The sequence below is a fragment of the Zerene cesonia genome, chromosome 8, assembly GCF_012273895.1.
Source record: "Zerene cesonia ecotype Mississippi chromosome 8, Zerene_cesonia_1.1, whole genome shotgun sequence".
Taxonomy (NCBI): Eukaryota; Metazoa; Arthropoda; class Insecta; order Lepidoptera; family Pieridae; genus Zerene; species Zerene cesonia.
The window spans coordinates 7,734,192-7,757,950 of NC_052109.1; the positions used below are offsets into that span (position 1 = coordinate 7,734,192).

The 23,759-nt window shown below is 34.6% G+C and overlaps 1 protein-coding gene across 1 annotated transcript in view; it reads left to right on the plus strand.

Moving 5' to 3' along the window:
• The first annotated feature begins 75 nt into the window (after window positions 1-75).
• The window catches only part of LOC119828751 (homeobox protein homothorax), a 244,959-nt gene continuing 221,275 nt past the window's right edge, over window positions 76-23,759 (plus strand). Inside the window, exons 1-3 of the mRNA XM_038350994.1 lie at window positions 76-345; window positions 17,462-17,625; window positions 20,762-20,903. Coding sequence (XP_038206922.1) covers window positions 331-345; window positions 17,462-17,625; window positions 20,762-20,903 — 321 coding nt within the window. The 5' untranslated portion in view covers window positions 76-330. The remainder of the gene's footprint in view (window positions 346-17,461; window positions 17,626-20,761; window positions 20,904-23,759) is intronic.

The following is a 23,759-nucleotide window of genomic DNA, read 5'->3' on the forward strand; positions in this document are numbered from 1 at the left end:
GGGGCGGGAGGGGCGCGGGCGGCGCTGGGCGGCGCCGGCCCCGCCCGCTCGCGGCGCCGCGCTCGCCGCGCCAGTGTCTGCCCGACTGCCGAGCGCGCCGGGCCACCCGCACCCCGCGCCAGCTCGGCCACGACGCGATCCGTGTGCGTTCTCAAAACCGACCGTCGCGAGTGCACTATGACACTAGTGAGCTAGCGGGCCGCTGTGACGGTGTCAAATAATTGATGTGTATGTGTTCACGTGCTTGTGGTGTGTGTTAGCTTGAGCCCGTGATTAAAAACGTTCGTGGTGGCCAGCGGAGCCTTGCACCCGGGCTCGGGGCGAGCTTTCATGGCTCAGCCTAGGGTATGTACAGTGTTTTACATGCGAGTAGCCGCTAGGGGCGCGTAGATACCGCCACAGATAGCTAGGCCTGACGTCGGCAGAGATACGGCTGTAGGATGTAGTCTGAACGGAGGAACGCGCGAGCTAGCCTCGACCGGCGCCAAAGTAGAGTCGCATGCAAAGTTCTTTAAAATCTGTCTAGTTCAGGGCTCAGGGGAGCGATTCGAAACGATACATTAGCCGTGTCCCATCACCGGGGAACTGTTTTAACAAGTCGAACGCGCAATGAATACGTAATAACGTTTTAGAATGCGCCGACCGAGCGCCGACGCATTACCCGCGATAATGAAAACGACATGAATGCTTTACGGCCGTAAAAAGCTTAGATAATGTAATCACAACAATAACCTGTCTCGCGGGCAATAAAAATTAAAAAATGCACATAAGCTCGTATGAGATAATGAGTGGGTCGTTCGTGAAATATGTTCGTGGACCGATGACCCACGCCGGCGCCGCGCTAATATAAACAAGTTAGTCTCAGCCACGATTTTAGTGGGAAATATTCAATCTGTGGAAACGTCGGCCACCTGATGGCTGGTGTGTGGCGTTTTTGACAATAAATGAGATGAAATGGCATACAGCGGGGCGTCTATTGTCGACTGCTCTTATGGGGATCGGAATGGAGCAGTAAAGTAGAAGGTTACAAGCGGCTTTAAACGCACGGTTGGGCACAAAAGGGCCTATCTCGGAAACCAACAATAAAATTCAATTGACAATGAAAAGAAAAAGTTTTTTCGTTCGCGCCACAAAGAGGCCTAACGGTGCCATAGGAGACAAGTCCCCAAAGACGTAGGGTGGTTTTGTTTTACTCAGGTAATGCACGAAATGCTTAATCCCCTTTTACGATCTGTGACGAGGCATTCGGCTGCAATACAGTGCTATTGTTGCAATGTAACCAACGAATAATAATATTGTATGCCATTTTGTATTCCGTTTATTATAAAACTTAATTCGTTTTACATATGTCTCGATACTCTATGACAATACAATATGAGATTTTAATGTTTAATAATGTATTTTATAATACATAGATATCATAACATCGTCTAATCAGACACGAGTGTTTCACGAAGTGCATTATTATGTAATTAGTGTAATTTATTGTTTAATTTTCGTAAAGCAGAAATATTTATCACATGTTATATACAGAAGCTAATCAGATAATGATTATTATTTAATGATAAACAAACATGAAGAATTTTGATATTTTTATCGCTAAATATTTCTTAATCGACGTATTGGATAAGTGATTCCGACGGGACTGATACGTGCAGTGTGCATTTTATTATTTATAAGAATGGTATTTAAAAACAATTCAAATTTTAGTTTTTATACAAAATACTTTTAGATATTTACCATTCATATAGGCAACATAAAGATTAAAAATAATTCAAATGTTCCAAATTTAAAAAATTCGAAGCTTTTTTTAGAACATCCAAATAATGGAACGTAAGGTTTCAAACGGGGAATAATGGAAAAATGTAGTTCTAAATTTACAATGCAATAATAAATTTAGATACGATTTTTAAATACTAACTATCTTATAAAAGAATGTGATGTTTTGAAAAGTAACTATTAATTGCTTTTTTAAATCTCCTTTTTGATATTTTTTCGAAGCGGATCAAATATATTTCTATGTACGGTAACACATCTTGACATAAAAACATAATAATTTTATGAGAATAACATTCGAAAATAATACATAGAGATGCGATTAATACACGTTTAGCAATAACTTGTAGATATAAATCAAAAGAAATAGGTATGTAATACCTACAGTTAAATTATTTTGATTATAAATGGTTTTTTTTGCTTATATTATATTAAAACATATATAACTTAATATATTTCTCTTTTAACCCAAAGAAAGGCTGAAATAGTGTGATAAATCGCGAAAACCCCGATCTCTCTAGAATCTTCTTTAATAAATAAAAAGACAATATCATAATAATATAATAACATAATATTTTAATATTTGTGGTAAATGTTAATATAATGTTATGTAGACTCAAAAGAGCTTCTAGAAAAAGTCTAATTGAATAAATCATTGTTTGAGTTTGAGTTTAAGTATAAAAACATTTCATGATAATTAATTTATAAGCCACAAAATTTGATAAATAGTTTAATAATACTACCGATCCGCCCCGGCTCTGCCCGTGGTACTTATATGTCTATAGTTCTCAGAGTTCACGCATATATCCAATGGTTAAGGTGTTTTAAATCGGTTCAGTAGTTCCTGAGATTAGCGCGTTCAAATAAACACACTCAACTTAAAATTATGATCAGATAGCAATATAATAATACATATAAATATATCTTATAAAGTTTATATATAAGTAAAGATTTCTTAAAATATATTTACACATAAATATATAATATTTATATTAGAATAATTGTTCAATGTACGATGGTATTTGATTATAATGTCATGGTCAGTGTTTGACATTAATATGTATGACCTAGGTTTTAAACAGGATAGGCAGAGCCATTGCCTATAAGAGTTTGAAACGGCAAAATAAATGATTTTGTATTACAATGGGAAATGTTTAATTCATTACTTGCAATAAAAACTATTTGTATAATTAATTTTATTAACGAAAAGAAAATGTGAAAATAAACTAATTACTTATTGAACGTAAGTACGTAAGTACGTTTATTTATAATGAACTAGCTTTTGCCCGCGGCTTCGCACGCGTTAAATTCGGTGTAGTTTAATAGATGTTAGTGTACATATAAACCTTCTTGAATCACTGTATCTATCTAAAAAAATCCCATCAAAATCCGTTGCGTAGTGTTAAAGATTTAAGCATACATAGGGACGGAAAAAGCCACTTCGTTTTACACAATGTAGTGATATTCAAATATTCCTCGGATTGCTATAGATATATCTATTTAATAAATAAGCCAAATCGCGCCGATCTCAGGAACTACTAATCCGATTTGGGTAAAATTTGGCACAGTAGTATGAGACCGAAAAGGACATGGGATAGTTTTTATCCCGGAAATCCCACGGGACGGGAACGCGGGCGAAACCGCTGGCGGAAATATATTTCAACATATGTAGATAAAGATTTTTCGATATTTTTATGAGAAAACGACATTTCTTAAATAAAGCGCGAACGCTTCATCATATTTAGGTAATTTAAGAGTTATTATAATAATCTAAAAATTTAATATTGTAAATAATTGTATTTCAGACAATTATTTTAGTGTTCTTAGTAAGTTCTTAAATAACTGGACTAAGTTACGAATAATCGAGATTTATATTTAAAATATAGACAATGTCCTAATTCACCGCCGCATTTTCCTGAATTTAATTTACGTATGAAATAGTTAAATTCCATTAAAATACTATATTTTTGTTAAAACAACGAAAGATATTGCAAAATCGGTTCGAATGTTCTAAATATTGTCTAATACAAACAGATAAACGTTCTCAATTAAATTCTAACGAAACGGAAACCTTATAAGTAGTCAGAAATAAATAAATAAAATACAAAAAGAAATTTATTTAACGCCTAATTAAATCTATAGTTATTACCCTATACTTATATATACATATACGCTTACCCGCAAAATGCTGGACTGATTTTAATAATTCTGATTGCCGTAGTTTATATGAATCACGGCCGGGGCGGACTGATCACACTATCACACTAATATTATAAATGTGAAAGTTTGTTTGGATGTTTGCCCGTCAATTTCGCTGAAACTACTGAACGGATTTTGATGAAATTTGGTATACAGACAGGGTATGCGCTGACTTGGGTGGTAGTAGTATACTATTTTACCGATTCAAAGGCTCCTTGGGATAAAGCAGGAATCTTGATATCCGGGCGGAACCGGGACAAACGTCTAGTACATTATATGAGTGGGTGGGTACTTTAATAATATTAAAGTCAAGTCAAAACCTTCATAATAAACATTTAATAAAATCTTTATAAAAATACTTACAAAATACTTAAACAACTTATAAATTTAAATTTCTAAAACATGTTAAACTAATAAAAACTAATAATCACTAAATAATAAGTTATTTGATCGGAAATACTTACAGAAAACAATATAAGACTTTAGTTTGTTGCGCTCGGTTAATTCGCGTCTATATTAAATGCGTAAAAAAACACACAAAAAACCTCTCTAGACGGTGTAATTGCTAATTAATTCGGTCCTCTGTTGGTTTTCATTATTCTTCGCGTATTTTTCGCAGTCGGTAATTGTCCTATCCTACTAATATTATAAATGCGAAAGTTTGTAAAGATATGTGTGTTTGTTGCTCTTTCACGCAAAAACTACTGAACCGATTACAATGAAATTCGGTACGTAGACAGCTGGACAACTGGAATAACATATAGGCAACTTTTTATCCCGATATTCCTACGGGATACGTACTGACGCGGGTGAAACCGCGGGGCGCAGCTAGTTTTTAATATAGCAAGATGAGTATATCATAAAAATGATATTACCATGCATTTATAATACTTTAGACTACAACTCTGTACGGTTCAAGGATCGGTGGCGATACAATAATTTCATGAGTTTATCTTATTATCCTGCCAGTTTTTGCCCACGGCTTCGCACGCGTTAAATTCGGAGTAGATAAAGATGAAATTATACATACAAACCTTTCTCTTGTATCATTCTATCTATGAAAAAAAACCCCATCAAAATCCGTTGGGCAGTTTTATTCAGCATACATAGGGATATAGGGACAGAAAGCGACTTTGTTTTATACTATGTATGCAGTGATGGTTGTTAGGATGAAATGATTTCCTTGTGTTTATCTCTAGATGAATTGAGAAAATGCTTTCTATTCTATCATAAAAAATGTATTTTTTATTATATTTTCTTTTTAAATTTGTTATATCGGTTAGAATAAATGATGCATACATAAGATTACCCTGTGATATGAAGGTGGTTTAGGTAATAACATAGAGTTAAGTGCCCATTTAAGTTTGAGGTAAACTAAATTTAAAAATAACGAACGGTTAATGAAATTGTTATTGCGTAATTAAGTGTATGTTTGAGTTTATGATTTTAAATGGCGCTCAGGTGTTCATGCGTTTTTTATAAAAATATATAGTTTACATTAAAATAGTATATTTTAGGTGGTAAATGTTAAAACTGTGTAAATGACGATTCGAAATCGCTTCTATAAGAAGTCGAATTGAATAGATAAATATTTGAGTTTGAGTTTGAGTATAATTTGAATTACGTAAATAAGATTTAAAAGGAAAGTTTCCTAAAAATAATTATAAGAGAGTTGCACAAAATTTAATATAGTGTTTAGGTTTAATTTTCAGTTTGATAGCATTCAAAATTATAAACGAGAAAATAAGAAAGATTTTAGTTATTAGGTATATAGTACTTAGTGCTAGATTATTGAGCTTTTAACTAAATGAGTTTCTTTTGCGTTAGCGTTATAATCTTATCTATAATTCTTTACCTAATTATAATATTTTAAAGTTTGTGAGTCTGTGACGTAGTAGATGTGATCTCAGGAACCGTTGGATTTGTAAACACTGTATTTAGATGTACCTAGGTTTATAAAGGAGTGAAATATATACATTTTTTTGGTATACGTGATATAAATTAATAATTTAATATCAATTTAACTAATTAATTATGATGAAGCGCTGTGTTATTTTCTACTCGTTTAATGTAATAACTTCAAATAGTTTCGTTTGTTCGTACGTGCTTATATCTAAAACGATTATGAATTATTTTGCGTTTGATAGCGCTAGAATCTAAGCGCAGAAGTACAAACAAACGTTGTTTATATGAAGGGGGCTTTTTATTAAGTTATTAAATTTTCAACTGACTTTCACAAAAAGTCGTATGTTTTGTCTAATAAACTATCATTTTTTATTTGTATTACACTTATATATAACATTTATGCTATAAAGAATAAAAGATTCTAAATAAACCTATAGTCTATTTAAGATTATAATTCGGTAACATTAGTCGATCCGTATCATATGTTCACACATATCCCCGTACACAATAAACGGCCGTAACGCAAAAGATACTGTTTTCATTAGTGGCACATAATGATATTTGCACTGTTCTTGTATTAAAATTCGTAGTGTAATAAAATTTTATGATACTGATAGCTTATTATCAATTTGGACAGCGCGATAATTCTGTTGTCCCGATATTGTGATATGGTATCTCGTTATTTCTGGCTTAGCCGTTTGAGATATTTTTTTGGATTTTTTTTTATGTCGTCGAAATCGATGCTTTTTTTCCTGTTTCTGTAGCGTAATTGTATTTTTTCTTGTTGTCTTTGGTGTCCTGATAGGTATATTACAGACCTACATTAAGTACTACCTACTTACCTAGATATTAAAATATTATATTATTATTGATGCGGTTGATGTGTGATAGGTGTACTGGATTAAATTAGTGGGTTTCACTAGAAAAGGGATGAAGGGATTTTGATAAAAATATTGATAGAAAATACAGACTTGTAGTTAAATGGGAGTAACTAGGGAATTCATAGATGTTAATGTTAGAGTCTGTTACTCAAAAAGTGATGAACTGTTATTGATTAAGACAGAAAAGTAACATATTTCTTACAGACACATTAATTGTTGAAATAACTGTGTCTTTAATTGAGAAACCTTCCATTTTAGTACTGAAATATTTTATACACTACAATATACGTTTTATTTTGATAATAATAAATAACATAACAATATAAAAACTGCAAAATACTCAAACAAACAGACAACAATGTAATCTTGTTATTTTATAATAGAAATTATACTACTATAATTATAAAGTGAATAAATTATTCATAATTTAATACGAAATTATGAATAATTTATAACTTAAACGTAACTTAATCAATGATATGCTTGTACTGTTAAATCCAAGTATTTAATAAAAATAGGAAGCTGTTTTACTTATAACACATAACTTAACTTAATAAATCTAATTCCTTAGTACAATAATAATTGTACTAAGGAAATTCCTTAAATTGAGAAATCGCATCATTTACCTGAAGATATTTTTATATTACCTGGTTTTAGACCTGAAGTTATAATATAAAATGAAACGCATTTTTAGACTACCTACTTACACGAAACTTTGTTTAGTTTCGGTATAGTATTTTCTTGTGTTTCATTTTACGTGAGTATTATACATTTAGAAATTGAAGACTTTTTAACGGATTTTAAACGCGATTTATTCATTATATTATTAACCCGACGCTTCGAACGCTTTACAGCGAGTGTGGTCACGGGGGAACTCTTCGGAGAGTTTCAGGATATTTAAATAACTCTAATATTATCTATATGTGTTATAGGTATATACTTGAAATATCTACCATATAGTAGCGCGAGGTATCTTCTAAGGCCTAAACCTAGTTTCGATCTAAAGCCATCCATTACACAATATTTGTTTATCTTTCACGTCGCAACGGAGCGATTTTATGGTATGATTTTCGTTTGGAAATAGGAGGCCAGAGAGTGACATAGGCTTCATTTGCCGCAGTGAAACGCTTTTTATCCGGTTACCACGTAAGTGACGCCGCGATTTACAGCTAGTATTATACAAAGACTAACGTAGATTTTAAAACTTTAAAAATCAAATTGACACTGTGCGGATGTTATAAACGAACCTACGATAGCCGATGTTACGCTTAAAGCCAAATATTTCAACCAGTAATAAACGTATATACTTGTTACAACATACAACAAATACATAAATAATTTTATTCGTCGTTAATTCTAAGACGTCAATCTGCGGGTCGCTCCAGCAGCTATTAAACTTATTATTGGCACTTACTGGAACAGTAAAGATAAAGCCGGTATTGTACAGATAATAAAAACATAAGTGACGTTTCAAAATGTAGATTAAAAAGGCCGCGAAGTGCAATTCGTTTTTCAAAACTGCTACGTTCCAAATTTAAATGCGTCAACAAAATATAAAGAATACGATTTGGTTGCCGCGAGGAGTTCGAATGTTTTTCAAATAGCCGGATATTAATAAGATAGATAATGTAATGGCTGTATGGCTGTATCCATTATCTGAACCGCGCCTATTTTATACAATTTCTTTTATATAAAACCTACTTGATGTACCTATAGATAGATTAAAATTACATAACAGTTTAAATGATAAATTATAATATAAAATAAACTGGTGACTCCGGTTTGGGACGTTTCGTATAATGTGTTCAGATAAATCTTTTTTAAGCTCGATCAAACTTTGGTAGATAAAAAATTATTGTGATTATTTACTTTGAAATGATTTTAATGTTATCTGTTTTGAAGCGGATTAAAGTTTTTAATAGCAACTAACATAAAACTCGAAAACGTTAAGTACCTATAGGGAATTAAGAAATTTTGTAGATGTTTAATAATAAAAGCGTCTTAAAATATTGTAAAGTTAAAGCTTAAAAAGTTTTATTTCTTAAAAAAAATGTCGGTTTAAATACAATATGGTTGTGTTTATAGCCTGTGTGTCTGCGAGGCTTGTCTCGTATAATATAATTAGACACTTAACAGCTTGCCAATATAGATAATTTATTAGTCTGCAATTTAAATGTCGGAATCACAAATTTTTATTAACGCTTAAATCGCGGTACAATTTTAACGGGTCGTAATCTCCTGAAATTGGGCCAAATAACTATTGTTTACTGGTTTATAACTGTTTTCATTTGTGTATCTTTCACAAAGATTGATTTCGGGGAAAAAAGACCAACAAATACCTACTTGAGTGGCCGAAATATTACCAAAATATATGTTCTGTCTACGACCGAATGTGTAATGGGTTGCTGGCCATAGAGATAGCTATTTTTTTTTTCTAAAACATTTCGATAAAAACGAATAACCTAAAACGGATGACCGTCGCGCTTACCGAACGCACCTACATATTTGTTATTTAAATTTCGATCTTCCATTCCATTTTTGAATTTGGATTCGCAAGCGAACCGCTCTAGATGCGTCTTCGCATACCGACAAACCCGCTAAGAAACAAATGTGTACAATTCTCACCCTTATTTTTATACAACACGGGATAAATTAGCATACACCTATAAGTAACGTCAGTGTCATTATGTCGCCCGTACTTATGGCTCATTGTTTTATTCGTAGCGCGTTCCTTTTTCAATTTGAATATCGCTGTTCATTTTAGAATTGGTGTTCTGTAGACGCCTTAATTGCGCACTTTAGATTCAGAGCTAATTCGTTAATTTGAGACTTTATTGTAAGCGAATGTTAAAACATCCTTTTAAGGTGCTCTTAGTGAATTCATAATTGTGTTGACTCTAATCGTTTGTCATAATTTTTGCGATTCTAGGCGCGTTTGTTTGTTATGCAAGTAGGTACCTTAGTTAACTTTGTTATGTATTGACTGTACTGTTTTTAAGGAGCGACAAAGGTAGGCGTAAGGTAGTTAACGCCTTATAAACTTAGCTAGACCCATAAAGGGATATGCGCAATAACATTGTGTCTGGTAATCTCGTTTAAGACAAAAGCTTTTAAAGAAACAGCATTACATATGCATCAAACTATGTTCAATCATATGTGAAAGAACTGATCATATTGATAAATATCAAATAGTAACCTACAAGCTACTAGTAAGTAAACAAATCAAAATGTAATTGTGTTAAATACATTTTATTTGTACATTTTCCCACCCGAATCCTAGAAATCGCGCTAATCTCTCGTAGAAACATGTTCACATTCATGTCGCGTTATTTCTCACAACAGAGTACGCGTTGTTTATCGAATGTAATTCCTCTAATACGTCAGATACATTAAATAATATTAATTGAAGCGAAATGATTCAGCTGTTTATCGGCCAAGGGTTGGAAGGACAATGAACGTTGCTGGCTGGACGGCGCGCGGAATGCGTTCGAATTTAGAATTTTTTTCGAATTGAAAATGTTGGCGCCCATTTTGTATTTTTGTCGATAACGAGGTTTGAAATTGGAATCACGTCGGTTTGTTTAGTGGCGTTTAACGGTGTTCTATTGACAGTGATTTTATTGAGGACCCAATTATCGTTGTTTTCTCTATTAAGAATGAGATGTTTTTAGTTTTTACCGACGTTAAACCCGTCGCTTGTAGTTGGTGCAGTGAGAGATTATTATTGTATTGTTTTGCAAATAGTTGGTGTTTCATTAATTGTATATGTATTGGCTGGGTTGTTTGCACCGGGTCACGGCGGTCACACAGCGGGGCGATGACCAGGTTATTACTGACTATCCACTTCGCACACAAATCCTTTATGTGTCCTCTTAAGAATATTTATAAGTATCTCGGGAAGTTCATAATGAAATAATTTTCTCTCCAATCAGCGGGGGGTTTGATCATGAAATTAATTGACTGTTCTTATTTTAAATAATAATTTATTGAGGAAATTGTATGTTTACTGTAGACGTAGGTACGTATACTTAAATAAATTCATGTTACAGAAAAAAAGATAGATTATAAACAGATTAAACAGATTCGTTTTAAACTACATTCTCAATTAATATTTACAAGTGCGTATCTACTTTGTTTGTAAAACATTCACAGTGCTGTATAATTTTTAAATGTTTACATAAATCAAATTCTAAGATTTATTATTACCTTTCAAGCTAGGGCTAAAATCTAGATTGCTTAAAAATAGACGATCAAAAGGATACTGCAATAGAACTCTTGCGTAAAGTAAATGTTGTTTAGAAACGCGTCAGTTAAAGAATTCGGCTTTAAATAGTCAATCAAGAGTCGGTGTGGCTAATCTTATTCACACACACACAATAGAGGTAACGAACGGACAAACGGACAGACACGATAATAAGACGCGCGTGGGCGGCTTTATGTCAACGTTATTTATGATGAGGCAGCTTTTCTATTTTTTTTAAACCAACGCTGGCCGTTAAGATGAGTTTTTAAAATTAGAACAGCGAACATTAACTCGTAAGAATTGTTTTATTCAATTTTGAAAAACGAATTTTAAGCTAATGACTGTTGGCCGGTTACAATTATGAAAGGAATAAATTTTGAATTCAATTCGAATTTATTTTTGGAACGGACAACGAGAATCCTTAACAAATATTTTGTAAGTAAAAGGAAATCGTTATCTACACGACGGAATATTTACGTAAAATCTGACTAAGAAACTGTCCCGGCGATAACCGTATCTGGGTTCATGTGCCAGCTATTGACCCCACTGTTTACAATTTTACAATATGAATATATACGCGAATGATAACTAGAATCAATTTGTAAATTTAATCTAAGGCTGAGGTTAACGGTCTATTAAAACATAATTAATTTTAATCGCCTCCTGGTTATGTAAAAATCTGAACTGACCCATCATATTATCAAGATACACTATTTATTAAGTAACACCTAATATAATGTGGCTAGTCATCGTTTTAATGAAAGTCTACACGTTGGTAGGTTAAAAATTAAAAATGTTACAACGTAAAGCTTTCATCGGTTACCTTAAAACAAGCATTAACGTGCTGTTTTATACTTGAACGATAAATCTGATCGCGAATTGAATATGTCCGAACATCGTCTGTGTATTTTTATTGAAAACATTCGCTTCGTAGAAATGAATTGTAATGGTTTACTTCAAAACAGCCCGTTGGCAGGGCAGCTTCGCCATGACTCTCAATTTTGTATCCATTAAAAAAAAAAAGAATAAATTTAAATTCAAAATAAAAGAATTCAATGAACGATGATAAAATTCGATTCGCTTTTAATTTTCGAATATTGGAACGCGGATTCGAAATTAGAACTTCAAGTGCGTATTATAGAACGAGTTAGTAATTAAGGTGGGTGCGTTCGGAAATCGGTTTATTGACACGTGTTAGTGTTGGTCCCTATGCGGATGAGCAAATGGAATAATGGTCGTCTGGGCCCGCATCCGCTCGGATACTTGCAACGATACAATTTTTCAATTAAATACACCAGACAGAAGATCCCTAATAGGTGTCGTTAAGACGTCGTGTGCCCGATTTTCGATCCGACTCCGTAACGAGGCCGTTTTATTAGTATTTATGGTTCGAAACGGAACATTCTTTACTATGAATGAAAGGGAATTTATGGCTAGCGCCTGCAACGTTATGCTGATAAATTTAATCGGTCGATGTCAATGAGGTTTATAAGGGTGTCCGGGCACATCTCGATTCGGCTGTATAACAGGTAATATAACCATTTTCTTAGTTTTACGGTACGCGCGGTTGTAAAATCAGATAGCGTCGCGTGTATTGATTTATTTCGTCGATTTAAATGATGAAGTCGCTTAATTGTGAGATGCGTCACCGAGTGACTGAAAGTTGTGCCTATTAAAATAACTACACCGTTATTTGACAGAATAAACGTGCTTTTAACATGATCATCGTTGAATGTCGATGCGTGATAGATATTAAGTAAATAAGCGTCCATTATTAGTAATGGTGAAGTATAGGTATATTATTTAACTTGAACACATATAAATTGTGCTATTTTCAAATATATTTATTTCTGTTATTTTTAACTCTATAATATTTATGGTAATATGTCTTTCTACGCACCGCTTGCTCCCCGTACGAGTCTCTTAGTAAGAACTTCAACGATTACAGACAAAAGGCGATTCTATAATTATTATTAGGTATTTTCAACTATTATACATTATTCACTGTTGCTGGTCGCCCCAGACTGCCAGATGACACGGAGTGGGATAGATATACCGAGTGTCTAATGTAAGACAGAGAGAGAGCATCCTAAGGGTGGCGTCGGTCCCACCCCGTGTCGCTTACAAGTGACGTCTTTCCGAGCGTCTGTGGAACCCTCTATTTTTTATATACTCTATGTTTTGAAACCATATATTTACTATCTATTTGTGTATCTATCACATCCTGAAGGTGAACTTTGAGAAACCAAACCGCAAGCGAGCTTATGACTGAATATCACCGCAGAATTCTCAGAATCAACCTCCGCTAATCTCTCGGGGATCAGAAAAAATGGCCGCGCTTAACAATATTTAAATCAAGCGATTTATACCGCGGAACTTGATTATGATGAACCCCACTGACATGACTTATTCACTTCAATAACCGTTCAAAACTAAATAATTAAAAAATGCCTCACAAAATTTAATCACGAGCGTAAAACAAATCGAAAACCATACGGATCGCAAAAAGCCGCTCCAAAACATATTACACCGAAGATTCCCGGCGAGAAAAAACCACAAGAATGTCATTTAAAAAAATTAAAACGTACGATACTTATTTTTTTCGTTCGCAAACCGAATGGGATAAAGGTTATCTCGGAAAAGGCGGGACGGAGCGATTCCATTTTTAAAACGTATCATTTAATTTTGGAACCGGCTTTCAAGACGTCAAAAGGTAGTCATTACATATTTTCGTAATATTTAATGGCTAGTTTTATTTTTTGGGGATGGTGCTTAGTTCCACAGATAAGCAATTCGAATTTGGAACGAATACATTTATCCAGTTATGTGTATACGTCACAGCATTCGATTTTTGAATGTTATGTTAGTTTTATTTAATCCGTGAGCAGTATTAATGGTTTTTGTCAAAACTACGCGAATATGGAGTCACCACATGTACGTAAGACTGACGCATATTGTGTCATTAACATGTGTGCATAATTAAATAAATTAATATCTTATACCATCGCTGTTAAACATTGATTAATTCGCGTTGTAAGTTTTTAAAATTATTTTAGGTCATTGTCGCGTTTAAGATAGGGGTAATTTGAATTTTCTAGCATATATTTAGGGAAAACCTGTTTTTACTTATTACCGAGTTATATAATCAATCGTAAGAATTTGTTGAATTAATCATGATGGCGGAATGCGAAAGTGTTCATTATAACAGTTAATGGTTTTATAGTTGGTTTGAATTGCTCAATTTTAAAATAAAAATAGTTATTGTAGATGTAAAATTTACTAGTGATAATAATGGCACAGACAATAGGTAAAAGTATTTAAATAAGAGATGAATATTCAAATCTGATATTTATTTAAAATTTTTCCATACAAATCTCATTACAGGTATCTAATTGTTTTTCTCGCCATCGCTTCGCTCTCTATTTTCGCTTGTAGGCACTTCAATCATACGTGATTTAATAATACTAATATCAGGCATATTTATGGTCTCATAAAATTATGAAACCCGTCGATACCATTGTTTCTTAACCAATAAAATGATGGAGTCTTGACGCCATATTCATTTGAAGGCAGAGATATTCGTGCGTACGCTATAGCCTTACGGCATTGGTGACACGGTTCAAATTTGCATAACAATATCGCGGTTATGTTTGTGAGCTCCTAACATATTAATTGTAATGTAAGTTTAAATGCGTCTTAATGTCCCTTATTGCGGTGGGATAGAGTACTAATTCGTGCGATCTGTGCTTGGGGGTGACAGTGAAATGATTTATTGTTGATTTTGATGACTGCGATTACTAGGACTAGGAAATGTGCGTAGGCACTAGGTTTCATGTGCACTAGATTGATTTTTAACCGACGTACCCAGAAAGGGAGGTGATTCTCAAATACTGTATTTATTTTAGTTTTGTTGTACTACATGCAATCAAATGAGAATAGTGTTTTGTCTGTTTGCTTATTGAGAGCCTGAGTCTTAAACAAGAGATAAATAAAATAACGGCTAGACTATAATGTATGAATTTATAAAACAACACATGTAATAGCTATACACTAAAAGCTGTATTGTAATGGATGCGATTGCGTCTCCCTGATAGATGATAATAGTGGGGTAGGCGTCAAATTTAAACACAGTAAAAGGGTCCTACAGGTGTGTAGGATCGGTACAAAAAAGTGCCAACTCATCAAATTTGATGGACCGGTGTTTTTTTTTCGAAACGTCACGTCATTACTATGGTATTTCACGAAAATGATATATTTAACGTGTGCTGTAGATTAGGGTTGGGTTGCTCGGAATGTGCTTAGCCGTTTTGTGGATAAAATGTATGTTAGAAGGCGAAAAATTATATTAATTTAAAAAATACGGGACAATTAGTTAATTAGTAATTTATGGGAAATCTTATATATATAAAATTCTCGTGTCACAGTTTTCGTTGCCAAACTCCTCCGAAACGGCTTGACCGATTCCTCTGAAATTTGGTAAGCATATTGGGTAGGTCTGAGAATCGGCCAACATCTATTTTTTATCCCGATATTTCTACGGGATACGGACTTACGCGGGTGAAACCGCGGGGCGCAGCTAGTAGTTTATATAATTCATTGTTAATATTATAGATGTAAATTAAATAATTCCCAATGATATTTGATTGATAAATTTTTAAACCTAAATCTAAACACATTATATTATAAAGCTAAAGAGTTTGTTTTTTTGGTTGCATACGCTAACCTCTGGAACTAAGTTGACCGTTACCAAAAATTCTTTCCCCGTTGGATATATATGACATAGGTGTATGTACCACGGGCGAAGCCGGGGCGGATCTCTAGTGAAATATATTTTTTTTTATTACTTCCGTATTACTCAAGAATCACATATTAAAAATATATTACAGTATGTTAACATCAATAACTACATTGTAAAATGAATGCAAGCAAAGAGACCTAGATATTTTTTTATAAAAGCACTAGCTGAAACCTGAGTCGGCAAACGTAGTTTTGTCTGAAAACTCGTTAGGCTTATTAAAATAGCGACCTACTCTTAAAAATTCTGAACAAGCACAGATAAGAAATTAAAGAATTTATTATTTAACCCGACGTTTCTAAATGGGTAATACTCGCGGAAAATCAAACACAAGGAAATACTATACACATAATTTCTTAAAAATCGATTTAGCCGTTTCGAAGGGGTTCGATTACAAACACTGATAATCTATATACATAGGACTGAATGATCTATCAACGCACAGCCCAAACTACTGGACTGATCGGGCTGCAATTTGGCGTGCAGATAGCCTTAGATCCGCTAAGAAAGGATTTTGATAAATTCTACCCTCAAGGGAACAAAGTAGGGGATGAAAGTTTGTCCACGAAAACTGAAATCCCATTCGGGCGAAGCCGCGGGCAACACCTAGTTCTATATATATATGTACAGAGATCAAACAGAGAGAGAGTCACAATCAAACAGAACGATCCACCATCGCGCTTACGAAAAAAAAAAACACAATTTCCCATTAGTTTTAATTGCGCCGGAGCAAGATGTTTAAGACCCTAAAAGCCTCTACGCAGGCTTAATTGATGGTTCGATGAGAGATACGACTACATGACTCGGTCTAACCTACTATGAATATTCAATCCACCTTTTTTTGTTTAATTGTTTAACGCGTAAAAGCCTTCATGTTACTTAATGCCACATTCATAGATCGCTTGATATGTGGTTGAATCAGATAGCGCGAGATCACCTCTGAAATGGTACGTGGTTATTTTCGGTAGGAAATGCCATCTTACATGTAAAGGACTATGCTTACTGAAACGTCTGTTGAATGTAGCTTCCCCGTATCTCTGCTGTCTTAAAGTTGTTCGTAGGTCTACACTTAGTCCTTTGTTATAAGTCACTGCAAGTATAAATTTCAAATTATTACTTAGAAACAACAAAAAAAATATTTTATTTATTTATTCACACCAAATAGAACTTACTACCATTACAGGATATTATCCTAATTCGACAGAGTTCTTTTATAAAAAAGGTAAACACAACTAACAAACTATTACATACAAAAGAAACAAAACTTTGCTTATCATAGCTTATTTATAACAATATCAAAGATGATATAATAGTACCTTTGATATTTTAGTATCACCAACCGAATCAATACATCTCAAGGTATCCTAAACCAATTCAAAACACCTCAATTTATCGGTACACTTATTCTCAATCAACTCAACATATCTTGTGTTGAGTCCTCAACTAACTCAACACACCCCAACATATCCTCAAGCGACTCAACACACTTCAACATATCCTTAACCAACTCAATACACCCCAACATATCCTCAAGCAACTCAACACACCCCAACATATCCTCAAGCAACTCAACACACCCCAACATATCCTCAAGCAACTCAACACACCCCAACATATCCTCAAGCAACACAACGCATCCTCACTATCTATATATGTTTACAGTACGACGAAAGCCTCCACGGCGGGGGCTACATGGAGGGTGGGATGTACCACGAACACAGGCTGTCTCACCCCCACATACCGCCGGTCCACTACCCCCCGGCGGCGTCGCACGCGCTGCCCGGCGAGCCCCTCGTTCACAAGCGTGACAAGGACGCTATATATGGGTGAGTGGGTGGTAAAGTGTGTTCTGTATTCCGTAGGTTCTGGTAGATACATGAAAAATGTGTTAAATAAGATTTATTTAGATATATTGGTTGTATATGTCGGTAGTTCAAAGGGAGAATTCTGATAGCATGTTCTGTTTGGTATAAGTTGTGATATATAAGTGCTTTATTAGAGACTAGCGGTCCACCCCGGCTTCGCCCGTGGTACATATATAGCCTATAGCCTTCCTCCATGAATGGGATATCTAAGACTGAAAGAATTTTTCAAATGAGATTAGTAGTTCTTGAGATTAGTGCGTACAAAGAAACAAACAAACTCTTCAGCTTTATAATCCTACTTCCTTCTTCCTATCCTATCCTACTAATATTATAAATGCGAAAGTTTGTAAGGATGTGTGTGTGCTTGTTGCTCTTTCACGCAGAAACTACTGAACCAATTACAATAAAATTTGGTACGTAGACAGCTGGACAACTGGAATAACACAAAGGCAAATTTGTATCCTGACGTTCCTAAGGGATACGGACTTATGCGTAATTATATTATTAGTATAGATTTAAAATTTTCTTTACCTATTTGCGAAATTATGATATTTTGCGATTAAGTTTTATGATATAACGATAGTCGAGTTATAAATTAAATATTTTGATAGACATCATTGTTGTCACTATCTATAATTGTGATGAATTATCGTGAGGTAATGATAAAAGTAGGGTTAGTAAACAATCCTTGCAAATATAGTTCACTAGTTGCGCCCTGCGGTTTCACCCGCGTAAGTATGGATGGATGGATGGATGTATGTTTCTTTTTTATACAGAACATTTTTTATACAGAACAACAGTGTTATATTTGTTTGGATTGTTACAGTTTAGGCTACATAAAATCATGTATGACATAGGTGAAACCGCGGGGCACAGTTAAATATACGCAAACCATTAAAATAATTAACCACAAAGTAATATACAAGGTATCGAACCCACGACCCCCGGGGCTCAACCACTGAGCCATCGCGGCATTTAATGACAGCATTAAACGATATTAACTGTATCAACAATGTTTTCACTAATCGACTACAATCACACCCATATGCACAGTAGCTTATCAGAGATAACACGATAATGGGTAATGTGTTGAAAAACATTAAGTAGATTATAAGTTGGCATAGATTTTTTTATGTCACAGGGATCTAGGTTTTTGGCATGTACGTGTAATGTACATATATTAGTTTTAAAGGTTGGCTGCTAGAGAATGCCGTATATTGATAGGTCTTTTGGTATTTGTGTCTGGAAGGGAGAAATGGATTAATACAATACAAAAAAATATATAATTCTAGCTGCGCCCCGCGGTTTTACCCGCGTCAGTCCGTATCCCGTAGGAATATCGCGATAAAAAGTTGCCTATATGTTATTCCAGTGATCCAGCTGTCTACGTACCAAATTTCATTGCAATCGGTTCAGTAGTTTTTGCGTGAAAGAGCAACAAACGCACACACATCCTTACAAACTTTCGCATTTATAATATTAGTAGGAAGGATAGTAAGTTATATTTCTAGTTTCTAATGCAAAAAAATTTTGTTATAGGTATCTTAAGCGATAGTTATAAACTGTATTTGTATGTTTAGTAGATAACGGTCATATCCTTTTCCTTTCCCTTCCCAATGCTTTCTTAATCCCAGCGCTTACCACGGGCCAATTTCCATATCTACCCTCATATTATAGAGACGAAACTTTTGTATTTTCGTATGTTTGTAACGTTTTTACACAAAATCCATTGGACTGATTTCAATAATTCTTCCACCATTAGAAAGCTGCAAGTTCACTAAATGACACAGCCTATGTATGTACCACGGGCGAAGCCGCGGCGGAGAGCTAGTCAAACACAAATTGAGATGCCTATGTTCAATCTCATTTTTATCCCATCAAATGCAATCACGTATTTGTATATAGGCGATACACAAATGACGTGTCACTTACCATTTGATGACGGGTCGTTGAATTGTAAACGTACAATTAAGTTAATTAATTTAATTATTCAAAGTGCCTAGTAAAACAAGTTATACTAGTACTGTATGTTAAAGATAATTGAATTTCAAAACTACTTGTTAAGTTACATAAGTTAAGTATAAATCTTATTTAAATATGACCGAGGTGTGATATCTGCGGATCATCTCGTGCGTTTATCTGATCGAAAGTTGTCGAGCCGTTCGTGGTGTCTGTGATAGCGGGGTGAACATAAAATAATTGAGTTGTTTTGTCTAATGCAGATTTTGCTTACAATTCAAGAATACATTGGTCACTTATTAAGCTGACTAAAGTTAGGTCGAAGGAATCAGATGGTTAATTCTAGACTTCCATATACCTACCTTTGCATCACGTCTCTTCATTTTATCTATATTGCGGCGTTACCATATCCCTTTAAATACACCCCTTCAAAATCGCATCAAAATCGATCCATCAGTTCCTACCATACTGCTACAGCATTTCAAAGCCACCGCCGTCACTCGCACCACTGCACCGATGGTATCACATCACGTGCGATCTCCAAGTCATCTGAGAGCACCTCAATTATTAGTTTTATAGCGCATTAGTATAATCTAGATTTTATGACCTTTTAGACCTGGGTTCTGATCTTGGTTTAAAAACATTGATAGATTAACCTAACTCTTTTAATTGTCTAGACCTTAGGCACACGCTCTCATAGTATTAATATATCACTAGCGCTCCGCCCCGGGCTTTGTCCGTGGTACGCACCTATACAGTCTGTAGCACCAGGATTCACCAGGGTTCACGTACATATATAATGGTGAAGAAATTTAGGAAATCGGTCTAACTGTAACTAAGATTAGCTCAAAACAAACTAACAAACTTATATTTTTGTATAGATTTAAAGTAATTTGTTGAAATTATAATTACATGTAAAGTGATATATGTCTTATTGGCAGAGATTAGCATAGTTTTTTTATTAACACACTTTTATTAGCGTCACCTGTATGTTTGTGTGCTTGTATTTTTATATCTACCGACTCCTTTAGACTCTGTTTTGAGCAAATTAAAACGGACATAATATTTCGGTCTTTAATAAAACTATATTCTATTTCATTGTTTCCGTTCCACAAGCTAACACTACCTCTGCCCCCAGGCACCCCCTGTTCCCCCTGCTGGCGCTGATCTTCGAGAAGTGCGAGCTGGCGACCTGCACCCCCCGGGACCCCGGGGTGGCGGGGGGAGACGTGTGCTCGTCCGAATCGTTTAACGAGGACATCGCAGTTTTTAGCAAACAGGTTAATGTCTTATTATTTAATTATTTTTATATACTCATATATATGTAAAATTGATTTTGATTTTTTGAAAATTTCAATGAATCCCTACTTAGTGTAAAACAAAGTCGCTTCCCGTGTCTGTATGTATGTATGTATGTATGATTAGATCTTTAAAAGTACACAACGGATATTCATGAGATTATTTTTTATAGATGGAATGATTCAGGAGGATGGTTTATATGTATAGTAACATCTATTGAACTATTCTGAAATTGCGTGCGTAGCTGCGGGCAATAACTATATAGGTTGTGAATTTGATAATATTATTTCTATTTTCTATGTGTTAAAAAATAATAATGTTTGAATGTATGTAACAGAAAGGTTTGATAAGAAATCAAAGTATTTATTACATATATTGCCAATTTAACCAAATATCTTTACCCACTATTGAGTTAGAAATATAAATTTTTCACATTTCAATTAGTTGCATAAAATATTTACAATATTTTAATAGGGTATCATTTAGGATCGTTATCTTGAATTGCATTTAAACAGATTGGCAAATTCATTGTTTCGACCAAAATATAAAAAACCTATCCTGTATTATCTCTATATACTATCTTTAGTCTTTGGCATTAGTTTTATCTGTAGAATCTCAGGCAGGTAAAGTCCCTTAAATTTTTAAATTTCCAGCAATTTTGAACATGGAATATGGATTTTTTCAAACAACTCAATGGATTATCTCTATGACAGACAATTGTCTATTCTTAATTTTTTTGTAATCATTTAATATGATATTAGTATTTGAAAAAAATGCATTTGTCGCTTATAAACAATAATCCTGCAGTTACCAACTTAAACACAGATATGATTTTAAAACGCTTGAAACGCAAAATTAGACGAGACATAATAAAAATCCCCGCAAACCCGACCGATTCCACGCGGACCCATTTAGAAACGAAAATGATTCGCGGGCCTGGCTGAATAACTTTGTGCACCTGCCTCCATTACCCATCAGAATTAAAAAAGAAAAAAAAAAAAAGAACGCCAACGCATTCGAATATTAAAATGTCGCGCGCAAAATGGCGGACGTAAATCAACAACGGCAATTTCTTCAATGCCTTTAATAACTATAAAGCGAAATTAGCAACGGTAAATCTGTTATCGACTATTGATTGTTACGCTTATTTGTACTTTAGATTCAATTTCGACTCATTTGTACGGTGAGCTAAATTAATTTCAGTATGGCAATCGATTTGATGCGAATGTAAGACTAATATTAAATTTTTATTTGTACTACATGCGTTGAAACATATTAATATCGTTCCTGTTAATGTGTGAAGTTTAAATAAGGATCATGCGTAGATTATTTGAAATAATACTTTCGATTTTGCTAACAAGACTTCGCAAGAAATACGCATTATTTATAATCTGTGTGTCGTTAAAAGCGAACATACAATTGCGGTTTCCGAACGATAGCATACCCACACTTAGCGACACCTATTATTGAAACGAAAAAAGCCCCGAAACGCCGCAAAATGGAGTTATTTTGTGCCCGTTCGAATGAAACTGGTAATCTGGCAGACCGACAGTCAACAGCTCTATAATTTCCTTATAAATTTATTTAACCACAAGTCTCCATTTTTTATTTGTATTCCAACAATACGCTAACAGGCGATGACATGTTGTGGTGGAATGCAATTTTGAAAATGCTGTCACTTTCATATTAAAACGTCAAAATGTCCCGTCGCGGAAGTGTCGTTGTTGTGACGGCGAAGTTTCACTTTTATATTTATTGTTAACGCCTTATCAGTCAAAGACACCAATGCGAGCTAATTATTGAAATGGTATATTAATATCATAGTGCGAGTCTGACCTTAGCTCCTCCGATAGCGCCGAGATAATGTCAGTGTCAGAGTACTGACCAGTTCACGTTTGTGTGTGCTGGGTTGACTTAGGTTCGATAAATCGACACTGTTGACATTTAATAACTTTAATTGTTACATAAATCTCAAGAAAACGCTGTCAGGCGACGGGAAATGATAATAGCGAAATATGTTTTGACGCTACGTCCCCTGCCACGTTTCTCACCGCGTATGTAACGCGTAAGCTAATCGCGCCTTTTTAATTACCCCAATAAAACGTTTATTGGCGGTGGCACGTGAAATCGCGACAAAAAGAGATAAAAATTCGGACCTCCCTCTCTAGAACACTTTAAGCGGCGTTCATAATTCATCGGCGCACGAAATAAATCATAAACGGTAAAGTGTTTATTTTCAACGTACTTAATATGTTATAAATTTATTTAAGTGGCACGCGGTATGATTGCGGAGTGATTGATATAGAGCTGTAGCGGGCGATCGGTTCAGTTGTGATAGTGTCCCACTGTCATCGATACCGTCCTCGCCCTCCGCTCCTCCGCGCCGCCCGAGCTGGCTCCTCCGCGCCCTGACACTCGCGCTTTTGGGTAATAACAGCTCTCGTACCCACTATCTCAACAATATCATCTAATTATAACTAACTTTACGACTGTTTTATTAACGCTTTATTATCTCTTAATGTGGTCAGGTATTGCGCTCATTATTAAATACTTGTCTCGCCGTACGATCTGAATTTAATGAGACTCATGCACTTACACAGCGAATGATAAAACACACGTGTGATATTTTAATGAACATTTGTCGTACACAAACTTAATTAACATAGAATAACGTAACACATAGTTGTTTTAACTGCTATAATCTTTGGAGCGAGAAATTAACTGAGTGAAAAAAATAACAAGTTTCTTAACGTTCGGAGCTTGGTCGTTTCTAAAGGTTTTTTTTTGTACGATCGCTGTGAGCATCGATTAATAAAATATTTATGGAAAATCGCTAC